Below are 25637 nucleotides of genomic sequence, written 5' to 3'. Positions count from 1 at the left end.
CTGTAACCATCTCAGATTGTAAAAATTCTGAAAGAAAAAATAATATAAATTTACTTAATTAAATCCTTTATTTACATCCATATTTTATCTAATGTACATTTTTTTCTTTGAAATATTAAAATATTTTAAATTCCCTTCAAAATTTTTTTACTAGTTATTATTATTACTGATGGTAGTTGCAACCATCAGGTTATATTAGGAATTACGATTTTAATAATAGTAGTAACTAATTAAACTAATAATAGTTATTATTACTGATTACCATCATAATAGTAGTAGTTACCATCAGGATGGTAAATACTACAATTCAGATGGTTTATTTAACTATTTAAATAATATTTACTACTATCGAATTCAGTTAATAAATTTTAACATAACTAGATAATAAACTCTACTATAAAATTTTCTCCGAGTAGTAATATTCAATAAATAATCAAATTGTTTTCAAATAAATAAATTTTTCTATCAGTGTATAAATAATACATACATATATAATATGACACACATGTAACATGTATCATGTCTGGTACCAAAACATTAGCCATTAATTAAACTCGAGTAATTATTTAGCTTAATTCAAATTTTTTTTGGTCAATTACAATGGCTACTTTTAATTAGCATAATTAAAAATTGTCGGTGTCGTGTTATATAAATAAATAAATAAATAATAGCGACAAACTAGTGGGGCTTGCTTTCACGACATTTACAATACACGCGACTAAGACTGCGAATGCATATAAAGGGGACTTAACCCATTGTCAAGTTTTTTTCCACTACACTACACTACATTTATTAGCGTGAAATAAAAGAGGACACCAAAGTTGGTTATGTTTAATTCTATACACAGTAGAGTGTGTTAATAGTTAACTTAAGTTTAGTCTACTCGAGAGGTTTAAATGTCGAGACGCGGACATTAAGAGAACAGAGAGAAATTAGCTTGAGAGTTTTAGGTGGATAATACGTGGGAAGCTCTACTATGTATACCACAATATTCTCCGTGCTATAAGATACCATAGGGATTATACATATACATGTAGATATTTAACTGCACCTGAAGACGTTTGCGATATCACGGACCAATTTCTCCTCTAACAATTTACACGATTCGTCACGGTACTACGAGACGACGCTGTTTAACTATTGTATGTACATCCGAGCGCCTCTTTCTCTATTGTCCTTTTTTTGCTATTTTACAAGGAACACCAGCCATAAACGGTTTTACGTGAACTAACTGTTCAGCCCGTACCGGGTTTAGTTATTGTGAAATTAATTTAATAAAAAATTACGGAAACATTAAACATTAAACTTTAAATGTTTTATTATTAATTTAAAACTTTTTGCTACTAAGGGGTAAAAACTCTCAATGAAACTCGTTTGCAGACCGTTATTGTAATTATTTAAAGGCAGATAAATTTTTTGTTTCAAGAAGACAGGAGGGAGAGCTCCAATCGAAGTTTTAATGAAAAGAGATACCGATGAGTTGATATAACTAAACTCGTTTTTTATTTTTGTAATTTCATGAAACTTTTTCATTCTGTAGCATCCGAGGGGATTGCTTAATATGCAAGCCTAGCGTCCGAGTTGAGAACGTGGACCGATCGACAATGACATCCTCGTACACTTGCATCATGAAAAATCCCCGAGGATATAAGTTGAAGGAACCCGCGCGAGTACGCCGCCAACTCCGACAAAGAATAAGAGCCATTCGGTTTAGCTACATTGACAAACCACACAACACACAACACACAACAGTGTCTCCTCTTGGTTCTTCTCTTCTTTCTTTCTCCGGGTTGGTTTTCGTCTCCGCTGTCCTTTATTTTGTTTGTGTTTTTTTTCATCGTCTTTGAGAGTTCTATTCGGCATTACATGCTCGCTCTTCAGCTCTTGCAAGACACAACAGTTGCTAAAGTACAAATGAAAGAAACTCCGGTCTCGGGATTGCGGATTCGAGGACTGGAGGCGTCTTAACGTCTTTAAATGCAGGACGTGAGCTCAAGACAGAAGACTAAGTAGCCTAGTCAGTTCAGTTAAGACTAGTCCAATGTAGACGGATCTTGTTCAAAATAACGAGTTCCTTTTCCTTTAAAGAATTCGAACGCTGCAGTCCCAATTTAAACTACCAGGATGCACACGTCTCAATGGGGAGCCTACAAATGGTGTCTTTCATGAGAATCTTACTTATGCGTTATGTCATTCTTGTGAGCTTGATCGTTACTCTTCTACAGTATCTTTAATTGAAAATTTTGAAAAATTTTTGGTAAAAAAATTTTTGAAGATTTTTTGTATTGGATATTTTTTAATGGATTATTAACATATTGAGGAAAAATTGGGAAAAACATAATTTTCGAAGATTTTTATTAACAGCTTGACCAAAAATTTGAAAATTTCTTATTAAATACAATGTTAAAAAAAAATAATTAAAATTACAGAACTGAATTTTGATTTAAAAAAAAAATGAAATTTAATGCAAGTATTTGAATTTTTGAAGTAATTATTGAAAATTCAAAAAAGGTATTTAATTTTTATAAACTGCTTTGAAAATCCAAAAACTTATATATCAAAATCATGCGCATTTTATAATTTTCAAGTGTAAATACCCGAAAAAAAGAAAAATAGTAAAACTACATTATAAATAGTAATAAGCGTCGCTTTATATAAAAAACTAAAAAAATTGCAGTTCGAAATAATATTTTTATAAATTCAAACTTTAAATGTTAATTTTCAGAGCTTTCAATGTAATATTTACATTTTACAACCTCATTCTTACAAAATTTGTAATAGTTACACAGAAAAAAAAATTAACTTGATTCAAGACAAAAAATTCTTGAATTAAGTAAAATTTCCTTATATCAAAAAAAATTTTCTGAAATCAAGAATGTTTATACTCAAATCAAGAATATTGAGCTCTTCAAAAATATATACTTGATTCAAAAACATTTTTTTTTTCTGTGTACAATCTAAAACTGTAATTTGTCCTGTTTTTTATATGAAGTGTCACGTTACATTATATAATGTAATTTTTCTCTTTTTTTTTTTCCGTGTATCAAAAGTTTCAAAAATATATCTTTTTATTTCTATTTAGATGGACATAAAAATGCAAATATATGTATTTAAAAATTCAATAATATATCGGCTTTAAAATTCTCAAACATTAATTTTAATGTCCATCCGATATTTGCAATAAAATTTCAAATACAAATGTGTTTGTTAATTACAAAAGTTTTTTTTACATATTTATTGTAGTTACCTAAGAAGTCGAAACGTTCAACGTGAATCTAATGTAAATCCTGGATGATTTAAATCCACTACATCCTGCTTCCTGCACTGATAAAAAAAAGTTAACTTTACTCAAGAGGAAAAATTTTAAATCAAGAGTACTATTTTGAAGAAAATAATTATCTTGAGTCAGGAGAAAAAAAATTCTTAAGCCAAAAAATAATTTCTTAACTTAAAAATGTTTTTTTGACTCAAGATAATTATTTTCTTCGAAATAGTATTTTTGGTTTAAATTTTTTCTCTTGAGTCAAGTTAATGTTTTTACCAATGTACGAATTTAATAATGTATCATTCATACTCCGAAATTAAAATTTTTTTCTTTTTATAAATCATACTTTATACACAGAAAAAAAATGTTCTTGAATTAATTATTTAATTTTAAAGCTTAATCTTCTTGATTTGAGTGGAAAAATTCTTGAACTAACAAATTTTTCTTGATTTAACGAAATTTTACTTGATTTAAGAATTTTTCGTCTTGATTCAAGACAATTACCCTCTTCAAAATTATTTTCTTGGTTCAACAATTTTTCTCTCGAATCAAGTTAATTTTTTTCAGTGTATAAGTTTCTACATTAAATACACTGATAGAAGGATTTCTTAGTATTTAAAAAGATTTCTTTGTATTTAAGAAATCATTTCTTAAACATCATTTCTTAGTATTTAAAAAATATTTCTTAAATACAAAGAAATATTTCTTAAATACAAAGAAATATTTCTTAAATACTAAGAAATATTTTTTAAATGTTAAGAAATGATGTTTAAGAAATGATTTCTTAAATACAAAGAAATCTTCTTAAATGCTAAGAAATCCTTCTATCAGTGTAGTATAAAATTTTGCCTCCTAATTATTCATACCAGACAGAATTAATTAAGTAAGACTATTGATTCTTAACATTATTTAAAATTATAATTAATGTATCATAAACAAAATAATGATTGAAAGCATCCGCGGGTTTAAAAACACAATACAAAATGATAATAAATAACACACATATTGTATTATAAATTATAAAGTCTACTGTAATACCCGCATATTCGTTGTCCCACGCATTGCGCGGCGACCTCGATGTCAACGGTTAAGACGCAGCCAGATGTTACCACAAGTACGGGTTTCAAAAAAATAGACAAAAAAATCATCAGTTTGCTACAACAAATATATATACTGTTCTCACTAATACTATATATAGGAGTGACGCCCTAATGTTATGCGCGTAAGAATACAACATAAACACGATGACAGAGAGACTTCAACTGTCGTAGTAACTTTATAGTTGTGGCAGTGAAACGGATCTTCAGTCCTGGATCTTTTACGCCGCCATAAATCATTCAGATCTTCCCCAAAAGTTTTTAATTTATCGCTTATCATTTATCATCATTATTATTCTTGGTCTAAGAAAATTTTCTTGAGTCAAGAATTTATTCTCTTGACTCAAGAAAATCATTTTCTTCAAAATGGAATTCTTGGTTCAAGAGTTCGGCTCTTGAGTCGAGTCAATGTTTATATCAGTGTATAAATTATATTATAAAAATTACACAGTAATAAAAAATTGTTAAAAAAAAGTTAAGTTACTGGATAATAAACCTTACCTTAATGGCTAATATGCTTAAAAAATGTATTGCAAAATTAATTGTATCTTTCTTTTTCTAATAATTATTTATAATTTTATATTTTTTTCTCTAAAATTTTATTAATTTTTGTACTTATTTTCTCTTTGCATTGCATTATCGACATAAATTAAAAAAAAAAAGCGTATGTAGTATAAAACTGTTATTTTTTGTACTGGTTCTATACAAAAGTGTTTTTACACCTCGATAGAATTCCTTACCAGATAAATAAATAAATAATCAAGTTAAATATTTCTTTGGAATTATTTTTTAAGCTGATTGCGACACTCTTAAATTATTTTATTATGCGAAATAATACGAGGACCTAAAGTTTGAATCGTCGATAGATTATTTTTGTCGATAAATCCATTTCTAGAGTATAATAGACGCATAATTGTAGATAGCTTATATTTATGAGGGTTCAACAATAAAATAATTATAGAGGGATAAATTTCGCGAGAAATACTATTCTGGGACTGTCTGGTCTTATAATATAGAGGCAAAACCGAGTAGAGGTCCTGGCACTTAGATTTCATCAATAAATACCTATAAAGGCTTATGCTAATTCTCCGGCACAGGTACCACGTGCCTCTTGTTCAGGTGCAGCGGAATATTTCACAGGATTAATATTATCTCGAGAGTTTCGGGTCCCTGTAACCAATACCAATAGACACAGGACACAGGTTTATTTAAACTTTTTTCGAATGAGATCGGTTGCTGCTGTTACTTTACTGCTTATGCGTGTACTGCGTCGCTGGTTCCATTCCATTCGTTTGGGAATCGAATTAGTGCCGTCTGGTTCACGAAATACACCGCCGAAGATTTATTCAACGAAAAATAAATTCTTAAGACCCTGTCGGGCTGTTGCGTCATTCATTAAGACAAATCGATCGTTTAAGTTCTCGCTCGTATATCGGCTCAACGTTATTTTTACTCCTTTTAATTTATTTTTATGATTAAGTACTTAAGCACCCTTTAATATTGTATCACTTGATTTTGAATGAATGTAGACCGAAAAAACGATTACTTAACGTCGACAATGACGTTAATTTAACGAGATCAAGTAACATGATAAAATTTAAATGCCGCGCCGCAGAATTATTGTGGTTAATATAATATATTATATATGTCCGTGTAGTTATGTTATGTTATGGTATGTTACGGATATCATTTAACCAATTGAGCTCATTTTTGTCTGCTTGTTAATTTATTAATACGAAAGATAAACGCGGTGGCAATTAAACATTAATTAACTTCCAGATATTTCATTATGCAACACATTCAATATAAAGTGTATTTACATTTCGTCTCTTCTTTTTTTAAAGAATTTCACGCGCGAATCTTGAGCAAATATTATTTCTATGCAAATATTATTATACTTTTTTTAAAGTTGAATGAAAAAATGAATGACTAATTGTTTCAATAAATCTTACCACGGGTTTCAGTTAATTTATTTGAAAGTTCATGTTTTAAACAAAGTTGTATAATATTTACTGAAATAATATTGCGCAGTAATTGAATTAGTTGCGCCTGAATGGACACAAGATAAATTTTCTACCTAACCTGCTGTTAATAATAAAGAAGCTATGATTGACATTTAATGATAAAATAGATTGTTTTTTTTAAAAACAAAATAATTTTGAATTTTTGAATTCTTTGTCTGTTGATATAAAATTAATAATGTCTGAGAGATTTTTTCATTTAAATAAATAGTTTTAATTTCAGTGATTTTAGAATTATTGAATTATCTGTTTTTGAATCTCTTTTTTTATAAATTCTACTTTTATTGAATTATTTAATTGATATTTCTTGATCGTTTTTTAAAGAATTTTAATGATAAATTTGACCTTTATCGAATTATCTATTTAATCGATTTTTTTACAATTATTTTTGATGATTTTCAACGATGTTTTGTCGAAACCTCGTCAAAGCGCCGAGATTTCGTGCTTCAGTTTTTTAAATTTTGTTTTTAATTATTAGTGTAGATGGATAGGAATTTTAAATAAATTACACTCGATGTTTGGGACAACAGGAAGAAATTTATTGTCCCAGAGGAGGAAAAATCTGATGGTCAGATAAAAAACCTCCTCGATGATAATTACAAGAAATAAATGTGTGTGAATGTGTAATTGTTGTTTAGTCAGGATAGGACCTGAGCTATTGTTATTTCGTCAGAATAGGACCTGAGCTATTGTTATTTAGTCAGGATATGACCTGAGCTATAAGAATAATAAACTATCTCTTGGTGAGAATAGTTTAATGCGTATTGCCAAATGTAGGCGAATACTGATGACTCTTCTGGAGAGTGCTGTTAAATTGTATGTGTGTGAGAGAGAAACGATCACAGCCAAGGAGGCACGATCAAAACCACGAGCCATCAATACCCAAAAACGTGAGAGAGAGCTCAGATGTATGGCGTTAGTCCGGATTACCGTGTAATTTCTATAAAATTGCGTTTTACCGAAAATAATTGAATTCATGATAAATATTAAACTTCGTTTTCGTTTTAATATTATTTATTTTAAAGTAAGAATTACAAAATGTGTCGTCTTCTTAACTTTTCTTAATAACAACTGAACTGATAACTATGTCTCTATGACGAATAAATAATAAAATAAATGAACAGAATTAAATGTCATGACAACATAAATAAATCAATAAATGATTAATAAAAAATAAATAATGTAGATGGTGCTAAAGTGCTAAATTTTAATTAGTCACTTAACAATTCAAATTGAATTGGTGCGGTCAATTGATCTGAAATTTTGGTAGTGAATTATTAATATATTTATCTTTCAATAAAAAAAATTTCATAATTTTCTGTTGAAATGCCTATCACGCTACAACTACCTTAATGACATCCGCTAGCCGCCGGCTATGATGTTTTTCAAAGTCGCTATCGATGTTTGAAGTCATACACTATATTCTCCAATAAGTAACACCTCAAGTTATACGTAAGTCGTACATTGACTAGTAATTTAAAAAAAAAAAAAATTTGTTTTTGAATTAAAAACTTAACTATTTTTTTTATAATTTAAATTCAATTTTTAAAAATTATCATTGTTTTCAAATTTAAATAATAAAATGATTTTTGCCATTTTACTTTTTTTATTCGTCGTAACAGATGCAAATATAATTAATTCGATTCAGGAATGTGCCAATTTTGGGAAGCAAGTAAGTATAAAAAATTTATCTTAGCTACAAATGATTTGCTATTTTGTAATTTTTTAATTTTTTTAGTCAAAAAAAATTTACTACTCTGTAATTTTTTAATTTTAATAAAATTTTTAATAATTGAGGTTATAATTGAGGATGGTTTTACTTGTATCACTGTAGAGTGTTTTACAAGGGAGGGTGGGGAATTATTGTCTCTCCACTTTTTTCTCCGCAATATAATCTCTCAACCCCGTCATTATAACTCTCAACCACTTTTTTCGTCCCCACCCCCCTGCATGACGGGATTTTTTCATGCCCGACACACATGTGCTGCGACTGTGGCCGACTTACGCGTTATAATCAGTACCTGCATTTGCATTACGGTCTTAAATAGTATGGAGGTACTTCTATAATGACATTTTACCTCCATAACTATATGGGAAAACCACAGAAAACCCGACCGGTACAGAGGCTGGCAATGAAACGCATATATTCTTAGTTTATAATCATTGAAAAATATTGGTGCGCGCCGGAATCGAACCCTGGTCCCACTCTTTCGAAATGCAGGTACCGAGCCGATTAGGCTATTGCCAACCTTTAATAAAATTTTTAATAATTTAAATTTAATAAAATTTTAAATAATTTTAATCCACAGATTCGGTAGAATCTGGCGCCAAGTTCCGTTCAAATCCGTTGTAAACGGAGCGCCAGACTACCGAGTGTGTTTACCGTAAGCAGAACGGTATTTCGAGGTTGCAAAATTTTATTTAATTCTACGGTACTTTTTGTTCCTAAATTTTATATTATAACAGTAATTCATACTTTATTTTACTGATATTAGTTCATTATATTCAATTATGACAATTAATCTACTTGAAATTATTAAATTTTATCAACGTAAACTATAGCAAGCTCAAAAATTTCGATCCTGACTTTTTTCGATGTAAAAAGTGACATGCCACAGACTAAATAATTTGAGAATGCATGGTAATCCTCCAATAGATGGGAAACTACAGTTAAAAAAATACATCTCACAGCTTGCATCTATACCCGCCAGGGTGCGCTGGAATTATTTTTACATAAACTGTAGCTTCAAGGGGATAGTTTGCTATAAAAAATGCAGCCAACGCGAGATTTAAGTTGGTACCAATTGTAAATTTTTATTATAATTACAAAAAATACTAAAATCTGAACAAAAACAGTTTCACTGTAAAAAAATCGTGCCAAATCCACGTTCATAAGACTATTAAGAAAAAAGAAATTTTTTTTTTCTTTACAAAAAGATATAAAATAAAAAAATTAAAAAATCCAAGTAACCGATATGATTGTATATGATTTTCGAAAATTAAAAAAAATTTTGTTGTAAATTTAAAAATTAAAAAAAAAATTTTGAACGTACTTGGTGTGCGTCATTGTGTATTTCAATTTTATTAAAATCCTAGTAAATAGATTTTACGAATTTCATTAAAAGTAAAATATTTTGCAACCACGCACACTAAATACGTTCTAAAATTTTTTTTTTAATTTTTAAATTTACAACAAAATTTTTTTTAATTTTCGAAAATCATATACAATCATATCGGTTACTTGGATTTTTTAATTTTTTTATTTTATATCTTTTTGTAAAGAAAAAAAAAATTTCTTTTTTCCTAATAGTCTTATGAACGTGGATTTGGCACGATTTTTTTACAGTGAAACTGTTTTTGTTCAGATCTATATTATTAAGAGAATAAGAAAAATTTTTTGTCCAGGATAGTCATATGAGAAAATTGGTTTTTTTGGTGTAATTTAGTGTCATTGCAAATGTCTTGATTTAAATTTGTGCCTTTTCAAGGTTTCATATCATTCTCACCGATAGTCAATTTATTATGATAAGTATTTAAGCTGCATTCGAAAATGCTCTATCTCTAGATACATAATTAAGAAATTACCTTGAATCTTGTGAACTATTGACATTTTTAAAGATATAAGCTCACCCCGACATTACACTCATATTCATTTGAGTACCTACATCAATTTTTCAAATATTTATATATATTACACTAGCCGTTCCCGTCCGCTTCGCTGGGCAAATTGTAACAGGAAATAAATTAAATTTTATTTTTTTTATTTTTTTATGAACATAAATATGCCCCACGGATAGAATTATGAGCATCGATATTATTTTGACTTGTACAGATTCTAAATTCCATCGAATTAGCCTGTACCTTTTTTCCATGTGATTTTTCTAGCTAATATTAATTGTAACTTTCAATGCACAATCATTATAACATTTCCGTGGCTTTCTTACACAAATGGATAATAATTGTCACGAAGAAAAAAATTTGAAATAAGCATTGAGTTTTAGTTGAAGTAAGATAAAAAATTAGTAAGTAACATAAAAGAATTCATCGGTTATGTGATATGCAAAAGTAAAATAAATGTAAAATTCTTAGTGCGTTGGCTGAATAACTACATGTAATGTTAAATTTTGAAAACATTACAATGACTTTTTCTCCGCTGCTAAAGAGACGATTGTTGTAAAGAAATTTTTACTGAATTTATGGAAGTTTAATAGGTATGTCCTAAGTTTCATGTCTCAAGAAGTTCTAGTATATAAACAAAAACATTTTTTTACATACTATTCACCACTCTGACATAACCTACATATGAAATCAATTATCGCAAAATTCGTTTTTAGCTGATATCTATTTATTAAGAAAGAAGAATATTTAAAACGGTTGATCTTGTAGGTCATCTTTGTAATTTCCTGTTTCTCTTGAGATTCTTTCAAATTTTATATCTGTGGAAACTGTATTTGAACAATATGAATTTTTTTGATAATTACCACCCCCGCACTACTATGTAAGGGAGGAATTTCGTAAGATCCTATTCGAGATGATTTCTACATTATAAATAAAAGATTCCTACCGAATTTTGAGTCTGTAAAGGTTACAGTTTGGAAATGGAAATTTAACATTCTAACACCCACCCCCGTAATCTTTATTGGTGGGGGTTATTGCAAAATCCGCTCTTAGGTCATTTCTGCATCACATATAGAAGACTCTAGCTAAATTTGGAGTCTGTAGGAGTTATGGCTTCAAAATTAAAAATTTTCATTGTTAATACCCACCCCCGCAACCCCCCGCGGGGTAAGCTACCGTAAAATTCGTTCATAGACTATTTCTACATCTCTTACAGAAGATTCCTACTACATTTGGAGTCTATAAGAGCTATAGATTAAAAACGGGAATTTTTTATTTTTAACGCCCTCGCAATCACCGTTGGGGGAGGAATTTCTTTAAATACGTTCTTAGCATACCTCTACATAGCAAAAGTAATATTTCTACTAAGTTTCACGTTTCTAAGTCCTATGGTTCCCGAGATTTTATGATGAGTGACTATATAGTTGGGAATCCTTCGATGATCCTTCGAGTGGGTGGGAGTGAGCGAGTGGGTGCGTGGGAATGTGTGAGTAGATTCTTAGCTGAATGTAAGAAAACATAATCCGTCTAATATACCCAGTTGAAATCCATGAAAACAAAAGAATCAAGAGAAAATGCTTGTCTTTTTTTTTTATTAGCGGGAAAAATGTTCATAAAAGTAAAACAGCAATAAAAAAAATGAAGGAACGTCTGAATTCAAAAAATAGTCATAAACCATCTAGGAAAAATTTTGCATCGAATGGTCGTAGTTTCATGTCGATACGATCAGTGATTTAAGCGTGATTGAACCTCAAACAAAGACCATTTTCATTATATACACTGAGAAAACAGTTCATTTAAATGAAATGAGGCTTGTTAACTATAAATATAGTATATTGTGTGACTAGGGATGAAACAAAACGATTTCAGACCAGAGTGAAGTTGCCTGCCCGAGCGAAGCGAGGGCTGGCATCACTCGGTCTGAAATCGTGTTTCATCCCGCGTCACACATTATATTTTTCATATAGGTTGCATTAAAAATCTTAGTTTCAATGTCTGGAGCCAACCAGAACTAGATAGTTTCAGACGAATAGCGAAAATATCATTTTATTATAAAACTTATAATAAAATAGAAAGTAATGGTTTATTTTTTATCAAACATTATTCGTAAATTGAATAGTTTTCTTTTGTCATTCTTATTTATGCTTAGTAACAGAATTATAATATGTCAGTACAGTTAACGGTTAGAATGACAATTATAAAGGTATAAAATAAACAAACAGTTGATAGGATTGAAAATAAAGCTGCAACTTCATCGCGCGGGCAGAAAATCGTCATTTTCTGTCCGCCGGGAAGAAATAATTGATTCCTGCCCGGCACAGTCGCATTCGTCTGAAATTGTCTAGTTTCGGTTGGCTCAACAGGCATTGAAACTCGCATTTTCAATGCAGGTTATATGAAAAATCTCTTATTTAAATATCACAAGATAGTATATTACACACCTAGGGAAGTAAAGTAAGAAATGTCTCAGATCACATGTAATTGTTGGCCGAGGCGAAGCCGAGGTCAACAAACATGTGATCTGAGGCTTTTTTATTTACTTCCCGTGGAGTGTATACTATTTTTTTGTCCGACGAAGGCGGAAAGCAGCAACTTAGTTTAGCGCAGCGGGACGAAAGTTGTCACTTTCCGCCCGGAGGGCAAAAAATATTTATTTGATACAAATAAATTGATTTATTTGAGACAAAGTTACAGTATATTTGAATGAAATCCAGATTTGTTTATAGTTATCAAATATTTCTTAGGTGCTAACAATGATATATTTCAACCAAATCAGATTTGTTAACTATAAATAAATGGTATGTTTGAATATAAATACTCAAAGCAATTATTTTTAGTTTTAAGTTAGGAAAGTAGTAAAAGTAGACATATCGAACGTTTGGGGTTAAATGGGCACTTCTTTTGGAATTATTAATTATACTGTAACTAACAATAATACTAAAGTTAGTCGACGTTTTTAATTTTCAATTTTTTAATTTATTTATTAAATTTGAACTAGAAAATATTTTTTAAAAATTGCATTTATAATTTTTCAAGTTTTTTACGAATGAAGTTTTTTAATAAAAAATTTCTTTTGTAACAATTTTTTCAATAAAAAAAATTCTAAAAATTTTTAGATGTCGGCTAACTTAATTTTCATAAATTAACAGACATCTTTCAATTTTTAGTACTTTTATAATAATAAAATTTTAATTAAAAAATTCCACGTCTACAAATTAAAAAAAAATTGCAAGTGCAAATTTTTTTTTTAAATATGATTTTTATCGTTGATCTGTAATAAAAATTTAAAAAATTGACAGATGTCTGCTAACTTCAGCATCATAATTATTAATGTCTATTATAGTTAACTATTCCAATACATATATTTGTCTAAGCATATATATATATTTTTTTATTTTATTTATTTCTATAAAAATTAAACAACACACATTTGTAAAATGAGTTAATTCTCATTATTTACTTTTTACAAATCACGTCGAGAAATAACAATTTACTTAAAGTTAGATTTGTTAATAGTTAACAAATCTTTATTTGAATGAAATAAATAAGTCGATTCAGTTAAATAAACCAAAACGAAGTAGTATTTGATTCAAAGTAATATATATTTGAATGAAAGAAATTTGTTAACATTAAATACATATTTTTAATTTATTTCAAATAAATCTGCGCATGAAATAAATTTTGGTTTTTTTGCTATAAATTCGTAAACCACCGAAATAATAGTCCCCTGGGCTGTCCCATTCCCAAAATTAAAACTTTAAGATTAAATTTTAAGTTATTCGTCCATAATATATAATTTGGTCCATAATGTTTATAAATTTAATTAGTCAACTAACAATCTTCTTCAATAAAAAGTACTGAAAATTAATTTGTTTCATTAAATTCATTAAACCAAAGTTTGTCCCAGGTATTTTAAGAACAGTCCCCTGCCAGAAGTTCAAAGCCAAAAAAAAAAATCCAGCGTGTTATTTTAGCTTTTGTAAGATTTATAAGGATCTAAATAGCCTTAAGTTAATAACTATAGGGCTGTTAGCGCTTTATCGGCATTTTATTTAGTGTCAAAGCACCGTTTGTACTGGAAATATGTGTCTGGGCCACTTCAAAACTCAGTCCCCTGGCAACTATTTTTATTTATAATTTATTTATAAAATTCGATCCATAAGTCTTAATATTATTCTAATTAATGTAAATATTCATTGAGAACTTGAAAAGTTGAATGCATTGAAATAGTTTGCTTGATTTTTCTCAATTTGATAAAAAAAAAAAAAAAAAAACAATCCCCTGGCAAACAGTCCCCTGTCATGTTATTTGGCAAAAGACACACAAATATCGAAAAAACAAAAATTAATTTGGCTGTTTATTTATTATGACTAAGCGGATAGTTTTGTAGCCTTTGTTAATTTTTTTTCTAATAAAATCAAAAATAATTTGGTCGGACAATTTTGTAGATTTAAGACGTCCTTACAGAGAATCACCCATATATGAAAAATATATCAAAATGCATGTGGGTACACTGGTAGAAAAACAATCTTGATTAAAGAAATTTTTTTTCTTCAAAACTTGAACTCTTGAAACTAGATATACATATATTTCTTTCAAGAATTTTTGTCTCTTGGTTCAAGATAGGCGATAACATTGATTCAAGATGTTACCGATTTGTGTTAAGAATGGCTTTTTTTGAGTCATTAATTTACTTATTTCCAAGAAATAACTTTTTTTTTATATAACAATTACAGACTATTTAGTTTTTGAAATATACTTTGATGAATTATTTTAAGTTTTTTAAACGATAATGTTATTTTGATTGAAAAACTTAAATGTATCGATTGAAGATAATATAGCTCTTAAGTCAAGAAAATCTAAATCAAGACAAGAAATTCTTAAAGCAAAATAATCATTTGTCTTCCAAAATAAATTCTTAGATCAAGAAAATATCTCTTGAGTCAAGATAAATTTTCTATCAGTGTACTCAAATGAAAGCTCTTGATGAATGTAACATCAAGATGAGCTTATATCTTTAAAAACGTCAATAATTAACAAAGTACAGTGTAATTTAACAAAAGTCATTATTTGATAAAGCAAAATTTTATTCATTTATAGTTTACAAGTCACAACAGTCACATAATGTAATTTTTTAATTTAAATGAAATTTTTAATAATTTAAAAGGCGCGCAGTAGCCCTATCGGATCGGGCCCTTGCTTACCAAAGCATTGGACCGGGTTCGAGTCCGGCGTACACCAATGAATATTTTCAATATTTAAGTGTATTATTCTGCTCAGCCCAAAAAATAAAACGAGTTCCAATCTCAAAAGTTTACCCCCTACCGTAGTCGCTCATGACCTTAGTTGTTTATGCGACTTTAAACAAATTAAAAAAAAAAAAAAAATTTTTAATAATTTTAATTCTAATAAATAAAATTTTAATAAAATTTTTATTTTATAGTGTAATCCCTTGTATTATCGTCCATGTTGTGACGTTGATAATCAATGCAAAAGTATAGGATGGGGTTCAATGATGAATATATTTAAAGGTACGAAATCATTAAATCTAAATACCAGTTGTGAATATAATTCAGATTGTTTTGCGGTTGACTACACAATATGCGCGAAAGGGAGATGCAAATGCGTACCGAATTATATTCAAATAAATAGTTATACCTGCGCATCATTTTTAGGTGCATTTTGTGAAAATAATAAAACTTGCATAGCTTCTAATTCTGCTTGTATTGACAATAAATGCCAATGTAAACCATTATTTGTTTCAAAGACAAATCGGGAATGTGTACCAAGTAAATTTACGTCTTTTAATTTTTTATTACTTTCTCAATTATCCGATTTAATATTTTTTTATTTTTTTAGTACCCTTGAGAAGAAGTTGTACAAAAGATTTTGACTGTATTGACGTAGAAAATGCAAAATGTTCTGACAATTATAAATGTATTTGTAAAGATAATTATGCCGAAAGAAATCATGCAACGTGTCAGCCGCTTTTAGGCGAATTTTGTAAAAAAGATACAGATTGCGAAGTTGATAATTCGATTTGTAAAGATTCTAAATGTCAATGTAAGGATAAATTTGCACCTGAATCCAATAATAATAAAAAATGTACATCAAGTAAGTAAAACTGAACATGAAGTAAAAAGTATGAAAAGTATTTAAATCGTTTATTTGAGAAACCCCATAAGTCATATTTTTTTTGAAATCGGGTTTATTGCATTTTTCGGTTCTTTGAATTTCCCCTTACTTATACCAGCACCAATAAATATTAAATCCGTGTTCAAGAACTAACCAATCGGTATAAATTCGATATAAATCTCGTTTAGTTGAGAAACCCTATCAGTCACTGACTTATGGGGTTTTTCGAATAAATCATTCAATTTCAAAATTCCAAAAATAAATTGCTTTTTTTTTTTTTTTTTTTTTTTCAAAAAAACTTCTGAGAAGAAAAATTCAGTTCAATGCAAAATACTTAAATTTTAATCATTTTCGCAGTATGGGTTTAAAAAAATTAAATTAAATTATTGTTTTATTGTTTTATGTGATTTCACTGACTTTAATTTTAAAATAATTGATTATTAGATAATTAGAAACTAAATTTACTGTTAAATACTTGAATTTTAATGAGTTTTACAATATTAGCTTGATAGATTAAAATTAAAAATATGTTATTTTATTATTGATTCTGATTTAACTGATTTAAATTCTGAAATTAATGAAAACCAGATAAAAATATATCATATTTACTGTTAAATACTTTGATTTCAATAATTTTTGCAATTTTAGTTTATATGTGACTGAATAAAGTAGTCAGTACTTGTCTCGGATAGCTTAACTGGTAGAGCCCTTGGCGCGTAACCGAGAGATCTGGGTTCGATTCCCAGTCTGGGCTGTCTGATTATTTTTTCAATTACGGAAAAATTCCCACTGAGTAGGTCCCCCCTTTCCCCTATCTGTTCTTTCCCAACTCCCTTAAAATTTGCTTTAATATGGCTTAACGCCATATAAAGTTAGATTGTGATAAATTAAAATCTTGTTTTATTGTTGACTCTCAATTCACTAATTTGAATTTAAAAATAGATGATTTATTATAATTTTCGTTAATTGAAGTTCCAATACATATTTTGTTACAATTAATTACAATTAGTTATAATTAATTATTTTATTACTATTTTGTTTGTTTTGGTGAGAAACCCCATAAGTTAATCAACTTCAAATCATTATTATGAATAGTAGTAATTACCAATTAAATTTTTTCATGCTCGAATATTTTTTCGGGATAATAACATTATTATTATTCATCATTGGTTCATGATGTTAATGCAAACTTAATCGAGAAAAATGTTTTTTGCTTCTCCTGAAAAATTTAGTATTTTTGACTTATGGGGTTTCTCAAATAAACGATTCATTTTATAATTTTAATAAATAATTGTTTTTAGATCCATTGGGAAAATTTTGTGAGATTAATGAGGACTGTTCAAACATTTTACATGCTAAATGCTCAAAATCTAAAATATGTGTTTGTAGAGATCAATATGATGAAATTAATAACAGCACATGTGAACCACCTCTAGGAGAATTTTGTTGGAATAATGAACGATGTGCGGCTATCAATTCAATTTGTAATTACAATGAGTGTCAATGTAAACCTGGTTATGTACCTTTATCTAAAAATGAGTGCATTAAATGTAAGTTAATTAATTACATTCTACAAAAATAATATTATTTTTAAAAGTTTAACTTAATTATTTAATATATATTGAACTTTAGCTCCAGTAGGATCTGATTGTTGGGATGACTCTGATTGCACTAAGAAACTCAGACAAACAAAATGTTCAAAAAATAAAAAATGTATTTGTGAAGAAGAAATTGTTTCTGAGAACGGTTTTGAATGTCTTCAAGTTTTAGATGATTTTTGTTACAACGACAATCAATGTGGCCCTAAATTGTCTATTTGTATGAATCAAAAATGTAAGTGTATGCATTTATATTCACCTGAATCTATTTTTAAATGCATCATAGAATAATGATTACAATTGTGAACCGAAAAATTATTTTTAAAATCTCCAGTAAAATAAAATTATAGTTAAAAATTTTTCAATTTTTCCTTTTTGGACAACTCATGGTGCGAAGCATCAGAGAGTGCTTTACGACCGAAAAATTTTTTCACCTCATTTCGGCAACTATTTTTATTATTATAGTCTTATTAGTTCACTGAATCGAGATATTTTGCATACTATTGTCAAGATAATTTAATGGAGATTAATTTGAATCTTTTCAAAAATTGATTTAGTACAATAGAAATGGAAAAAAACATCAAAATAAGTCAAAAAATTTTCCTGTCCGTCATGTATGAAACTCTGAAAACACTGTAACTTGCGAAAAAATGCATTAATTGAGTTGAATTTTTTTTTTTAATTCTTTGAGAGAATTGTAGATCATCGAATGCGAATGTCTAAGTAATTCAGTGTCGTTTATGTGAAATTAATAAATTAAAATAAAAACCATCAGAAGACTGTATATCTATATACTTATATTGTAAACATTTAGCTCACTAAAGGCGCTTGCGCATTATCGTGCTATTTTAGCTGTTTTATAAATTTTTTTCACATTCTTTATTTTATTAATATTTCATAATTAAATGAGCATTATGAGTCGTGCACTTTTGGATTTTCCAAACTTTTTTTCATTTTATTAATAGTTCATAATTAAATGAGCATTATAAGTCGTGGGCTTTTAGATTTTTAAAATTGAAATTCATTTTTTTTTAAACTAAAATTTGTGTTTTTTTTTTTTTTTAAATAAAAAATAGGTTTTTTTATTTTATCAATAAATATAGAATTGCTCACTAATTTTTCGGTATTTTATTTATAAAAAATATTAACCTATAATTTTTCTAACAGTGATTACAAAAAATCTCGATAAAAAAATCTCTGTGCGTTTTTTTTTATATAAAAATTTCATTATTTGCATTCGTCTTAAAAGTAAATGATATTTTTTACGTGTAAGAAAATTTATCTTATAAGTTACAAAAAGTAACAGATCAAATTTGGACGGATAGTATTTAATCTATTTTCAGTCTTTGATCGTTACTGAACAAATAGATATAGTGTTAAAATTTACACTATCAACAATTTAAAAAAAATTGTCACGTTTGCACTTTAAACTTATCGTTTAACTTAATCTTTAAATACTTGAATAAAAATTAGTAAAAAAAATTGGGTTATAAGGTCACATGTAAATTATTGTAAAAAAATCTCGTTTACGGCCACAGTAATTCAATATTGGGTGACTGTATCTGCTGGAAGAGTTTGTAAACCGATAGGACACATAGCCAACAGTAAAACTGTAAAAAAATAAATAAAATATATTTCAGTATATTTCTTCATTAATATTTTGGTAATTGTTCTTAATACGAGGCTCAAATTATATTTACTTACGTTATATCCCATCCAAAGCCAATTGATCAGTGTCGGCAAAACAACTTGAAGCTACAAATAAATTCATCCAATGATTAATTTTGATGTATTATAAAATTAATTGTATATTAAAAATAAATAATATAATTACATAAATATAATATCCTCCTAATAACCATAGTCCAAATACTAATTGAAAGGCACAGAAAATAAACCAGGCAACGAGCCAAGGTAATAACCATCCTCTCACGCGGTGATTAATACCAATCACAATAAATCTTGCAAAAATAATCAACAAAACGAAGAAAGCAATGAATAATGATCCTACAACTTGCAGGGCTAAAAGAAAATTTTTTTAATTATTATTTTTTATTACAATAATTTAATGTATAAAGTAAGTTATAAACGGTATTGAATTATGGTTTAACAATATTCAATATTTGATACTGAATTTAACAATTTTTTATATTTTCAGAATTAAATTATAACAAAAAAAATTTTCAAAAAAATTCTACAACTAGAAGTTTTTATAAGATATAAGTGCGAATTTTCTAATTTTGCACGCCTCATAGCGCGAAGCGCGTGAGGTTGTGCTTTATACTCGACTCGTCAAGGTCAAGCAATTTTGTAATCTTTAAATGCCTCTATCACAACCATATTACACTTATACAATGATATAAGTAGATGTACACCGAAAATACACTTAAATTAAACAATTTTTTACTTTCTAAAAAAATCATTTCATGTTGCTATTTTGAAAAAGAAAACGTTTTGAAAAAAATTTTACGTGGACGTCCGGATGTCACCCCATTTCGGATGTACCAACGATTACTCCCGAACAAATTGATATTTCAAGACCGGACCTTTTTTATTAGTTTAAGAATTCGATGAACTGGGTCCGTATTTCATATAAATGGCCTAGTTAACGTATTTTTTTTTTTTCATTGAATTTTCATTAAAATTCACTACGATACAACCGTACAAAGCCAAACGAACTTTTCTTATTTGTCACGTGAAAACTATGGCGCAACTTGATCAAGCTAGATTTTTTAGACTACGTGCGCATATGACAAAATATAAAGGCACCGATATTTAAAAAAAAAATAAAAAATACTCTGTAAGAAATTACTTAATTATAATTTTTTTTTTAATCAATTACACAGTTAATTTTTTTCTTAAAAAATGAATGACCGTTATGAGGCGTGCACTTTTGGATTTTCCAAACTTTTTTAAAAATATTATTTTTATAATGTTGAGGCGTAAAAGATTGCTGAAAACAACTAAGTCAACAAAAAGCGACGTGGTGAATCGACCACATGACAGAATAGTAAACCTTGTGAATAATCTAAGGGTGAAGTGAAATTTTACGATGACACATTCAATGCATTTATGTTGAATATTAAAAAACAATAACTTATTTACATATAAATTAAACAGATTTTTTCTCGTTTTTTCTTTAATTGAATTCTAATTAATCTTTTTAAATTAATGTTATTTAATTTCAAATAATTCTTATTGATGTGTATTGCCAATAGGCGTATGTTGATTAATAAGTAAATAAATAAACAAAAATTCTAACAATTGTCAGATGTCTGCTAATTTTAAAATAATTTCAATACAGGGCATTAAATTACCTTTTTGACACAATTTAGAAAAAAAAAAAATTAAACAAAAAAAATAATTATTTGATTATTTACTCCAAAAATAATTGAAATTATATTTATGCATAATAATCCAATGTTAATTTGAAAAAAAAAAATATTATTTGATACCGAAATCAGCAAACTTTTGACATTTCTTTTAATTTTTTAATTAATTAAATTAGTTAAAAAAATTGCACTTATAGTTTTTCAATTTTTCTACATGTAGAATTTTTCTTTTGATTTTTTTTTTGTAATAATTTGTTCATTAAAAAAAATCCTAAAAATTTTTAGATGTCTGTTAATTACATGACATTAAATTTAGCTGTCACTTGACAATTTTTTAATTTTCTTCAATTAACAAATTTGTTCCAAAATTAAATTTTTGAAAATTTCACGTCAATTTTTTTACATTATTTTTTTGACATAATTTATTTGTCACAATAATTTGAAAAATTATCAAATATCTGCTAAATTAATTTACATGTTAATTTTAATATTGACACATTAAAAATTTTTAGAGAATGTTTTTATAATAAAAAAAATTCATTATGTACCTTAATTGATGACACCGAGTAAAAATGTGTCATCGGTTAAAAAAAAATAACTTACAAAGTCTGGAATCGGCTTCAAAAAGCGGATTGTAAAGTTGAGTAGAATCTCCTCCGAACATTTGATAAATAATTAGTGTTATCAATATAATACTCATTGCCTAAAAATAAATAAATATAAATAAAATAATTTGAAAATTAAAAAATAATGTTTACATGTTTACTAAATTCTATTGCACTGGGTTATAATATGCTTACCGCAGTGTAAAAAGCAATTGCTTTACTCCCTGCTTTAATATTATTTGTCCAAATAATTGGAGACCAACATGATTCCAAAATGGTCATTTTGTCAGAATTATTTTATTTAAACTAATAATAATTTTTAATAACAAACTTAAAAATGTGTCCCACCTTAACCGCACCCTAATAATACAACACAGTAATTCGATTACATACAACAATTTTACCAGCTTTTTTTACAAAAATGTTCCCAAGACTTTTAGTTCTTTCACTTAGTAACTATGTTACTAGATTAACGCACTTGCGCTGTTGTCACCTAGCGCGCCAAATTTAAATATGATGCTGAAATCAACAGAAATTTTACAATTTTTCGATTTTCATAACAAATTACTAAAAAATAAAAAAAAAAAATTTTATACGTGAAATTTTAAATTTATAATTTTTCATCAAAATTTCAGAAATTTTAAAATCTCTGCTGATTTTAAAATCATTATTTAAATTAATATTTTATGACACTAAAAAGATGTAAATATTGACAAATTATAATAATTAAATTTCTAGATATGACAGAAAAAATAATACTAACATTAGCTGACATTTCTGATTTTTTTATTTTACTTAATTTATGAAATTATTACTAAAAAATTTTTTTTAAAAATTGCACTTATAGTTTTTGAAGTTTTTAACAAATGAAAAAATTTTTTTGTAATAATTTTTTAATAATAAAAAATCATAAAAATTTTTAGATGTCGGCTAAATTTATTTCATAAAAAATAACTTTCATAAAAAATTTAAAAATTAAAAAAAAAAATTTTAATAAAAAAAATATTTAAAAATTTTACTGAAAAATCTTAAAAAAGTTTTTTAATTATTAAATTTATTTTATTTATTTACTTGAAAAATCTTGCAACTATCTGTGACTTAAGTATCATTTTAAAAATTAATTTTTGAATCTTAATTTCTGACAATTTAAATAAGCAGAATATAAAATAAAAAACTCAATTTTCTATTTTCCTAAAACTCACAATAAAATAATTAAAAATTTATTTCCCAAAACCGAATTAATTGATCAAAAGCCTGGATCAGAGATCCTGGATCACAGCATCAATACGCCGAGTTCTGATAGCAGTGGCCTAGATGACTCTGCAGTCAATTGGAGAACCAGAGGATCTACTCTCACAATATTTATAAACATATATATACGTATAACACAATGAAGAATATATTCGAATGTACGTATATACATATTCTTGGCATCCAGAACCAGTTATCTTTCTCTCTCTCTTTCTTTCTCTTTTTCCCGTGGTCGTTGCAACAACGAGTTTGGTTTCATTGTGTCGTTGAACAGGGACCGGTGTGTTTTAAAACCGCGAAGCTCTTCTCACGTCACTCGTTTATAACGTTGTTTAATCAACAAATTAAAAAGTTAAATAATTAATTCGCGGTGTGCAATTTGCGCGCTCATTTTCACCCGAGTCCTTAAAATAGCTACCAACCACCTGTGTACTAGAATATTACTCCAATATCAATACCGATAATAGTACTATCATCTTCCTCATCTTCTTCTTAAAAATAATCTAACTATCCCCATTAAAACTAATTTAAAAACTCCAAAATTTTTTTAAACAGTGACACCGTGATTTTTATCATTTTAATCTCTGGTAGTTTGGAACGATGACATTATTCCCGTTTATTCTTCCCAGTGTCTTGTCTCTGCAACTTTAACCAGTAGTACTCGACAACATAAAGTATCATAAAAATCAGTGTCGCCTGTCTACTTTATTTACTCAACTTAACTTAATATTTTGATACACACTTACACTACTTATGCACGCGATGTGCATGCAACATACTTTGTTATATATTAATAAACTTTAATATTCATCGTACGAAGCCTGAATTAGCTAATGTAACCCCTTTTTTATATTTCTTCTTCTTCTTATTTGTATTTTAATAATTATCATTATTATTCTTATTCTTCTTCTTATAAGTATTCTTATTCTTCAACTTGTTGATCGTGTCCGGTTAAAAAACCCGTACTGTCTGGCGTACAGCCTTAACTTTGGTTTGCTTAGCTTTTATTGCAATACACTACGTGGTTACATTTACACACGTCAGTTGACATCGAGATTGGGCCCAGGTAGAAACTCCATCCTCCAAAAATAGTCCCCAACGATTTAATAACCGTTAAGTACATTGAATGAGAGCTGAATACCACCGATTAGTATAATCAGTACAACAACACAACTGAACGTTATTATGTGAATTACTTTATTCAATAAAGCAGTTCAGTCAAATGGAGTTTAGTGAGACAAATCCAAGACTTTTTATTTGGTAATTGTTAATTTATTTTTATTAAATCCAAATAATTTGTAAGCAAACATGTGGAATATAAATAATTAGTGATAAAAACAATTGAGATTGTTTTAAGTGATAGAGAGAAAAGAAAGGTACGCCAAGAAGGCGCGTTCCAATTGAATGGTAACCGCTGCATTCCCCACCTATATTATATACACGATATATATAACAATCATGACTCGAACTCGGGTATCAAAAACGTGTGCGTGGTTGAAATAAGATGCGATAGTGCGTGATAGCATTACGGTATGATTACTGTCTTGACGCGATATATTTACTTTTTATTTTATACCGGCAATCTTGTGTCTTTTCTATAAAAAAAAAAATTGTTACTCATACTTATTTATTTATTTACAGAGTACTAAAGTTATTGAAATGATCAAGATGATCAGAAGATATCATTTAACACGGATTTTATTCGACGTGTGACCAATTATTGCTGAAAGTAAGTTATTTAATAAAATCACAGATTATAATTATGCACAGAAAAAAAAATTCATTTGAATCAAGTAAATAATTTTTAAGAACTTCATCTTCTTGATTTGAGTAGAAAAATTCTTAAACTAATGAATTTTTCTTAATTTAGGCACTGATAGAGGGATTTATTTATAGTTAAAAATATTTGTTAATATTTAACTAATCATTTATTAGAGACCACTTTTTAATCCTTAACAAATATTTCTTAGTAATTAAAAAGATTTATTAATATTTAATAAATGAATATCAGATTTATTAAATACAAACAAATCATTTTAAATACTAAGAAATATTTGTTTAATACTAAAAAGTGGTCTCTAATAAATGATTTGTTAACTATTAACAAATGTTTTTTAATACAAACAAATTCTTCTATCAGTGGGGAAATTTTACTTTATTCAAGAATTTTTCGTCTTGATTCAAGACAATTACCCTCTTCAAAATTATTTTCTTGATTCAAGAATTTTTCTCTCGAATCAAGTTAATTTTTTTTTCAGTGTAGAAAAATTCTTGAGATAAAAATTTTTCTTGGTTTGAGTAAATTTTACTTGATTCAAAAATTTTACGTCTTGATTTAAGATAATGAAACTCTTCAAAATTATTTTCTTGGTTTAAGAATTGGTAATTATTTACAAGTGGGGTCCACCCTATTTTTAGCCATAATTAGGTAAAAAATAAACATTTTCAAATTTTTTATTATTCTGCTTGTTTTTACGGCGCATTTATGATAAATAATATCGTGAAAGAAAAAACAAATTTTGATAGCTTTTTTGCCGTCAAAAACTGGAAAAAATTTTGGGTCTCGTGTTTTTGGATAAAATTTCTATTTTATATTTTTTTGATGTTTTTAATACATATTTTGTTGAAAAGTACATTAAAAAAAAAAATGATCAATTGAAAAAAAAAAATTGAACATTACAATTTTCTAAAAAATTTATAAATTTTGTTAAAATT

General features: G+C 27.6%; 2 protein-coding genes across 8 annotated transcripts in view; one reads left to right on the top strand and one right to left on the bottom strand.

Moving 5' to 3' along the window:
* Positions 1-7747: 7747 nt before the first annotated feature.
* Positions 7748-25637, top strand: part of LOC123268479 (rho guanine nucleotide exchange factor 17) — a 42314-nt gene continuing 24424 nt past the window's right edge. For 3 of the 7 annotated variants that reach the window (XM_044733575.1, XM_044733573.1, XM_044733567.1), the window contains exons 1-2: positions 23130-24182; positions 24564-24651. The gene's annotated coding sequence lies outside the window, so the exon portion shown is untranslated. Of the gene's footprint in view, positions 7836-23129; positions 24183-24371; positions 24453-24563; positions 24652-25637 lie in introns of those variants that run through there. The other 4 variants (XM_044733576.1, XM_044733568.1, XM_044733570.1 and 1 more) reach the window with 4 other exon arrangements.
* On the bottom strand, positions 19184-22221 carry LOC123268543. The gene is made up of 5 exons (XM_044733711.1): positions 21867-22221; positions 21670-21769; positions 19569-19756; positions 19439-19489; positions 19184-19344 (listed from the first exon to the last, which is right to left on the bottom strand). Exons 1-5 carry the CDS (start codon positions 21951-21953, stop codon positions 19261-19263), a joined length of 510 nt encoding a protein of 169 aa, XP_044589646.1. The 5' UTR covers positions 21954-22221; the 3' UTR covers positions 19184-19260.

Source organism: Cotesia glomerata, linkage group LG7 (assembly GCF_020080835.1).
Source record: "Cotesia glomerata isolate CgM1 linkage group LG7, MPM_Cglom_v2.3, whole genome shotgun sequence".
NCBI lineage: Eukaryota > Metazoa > Arthropoda > Insecta > Hymenoptera > Braconidae > Cotesia > Cotesia glomerata.
Note: the sequence above shows the minus strand (reverse complement) of the source record. Positions and strands in the feature narration are given on the sequence as shown.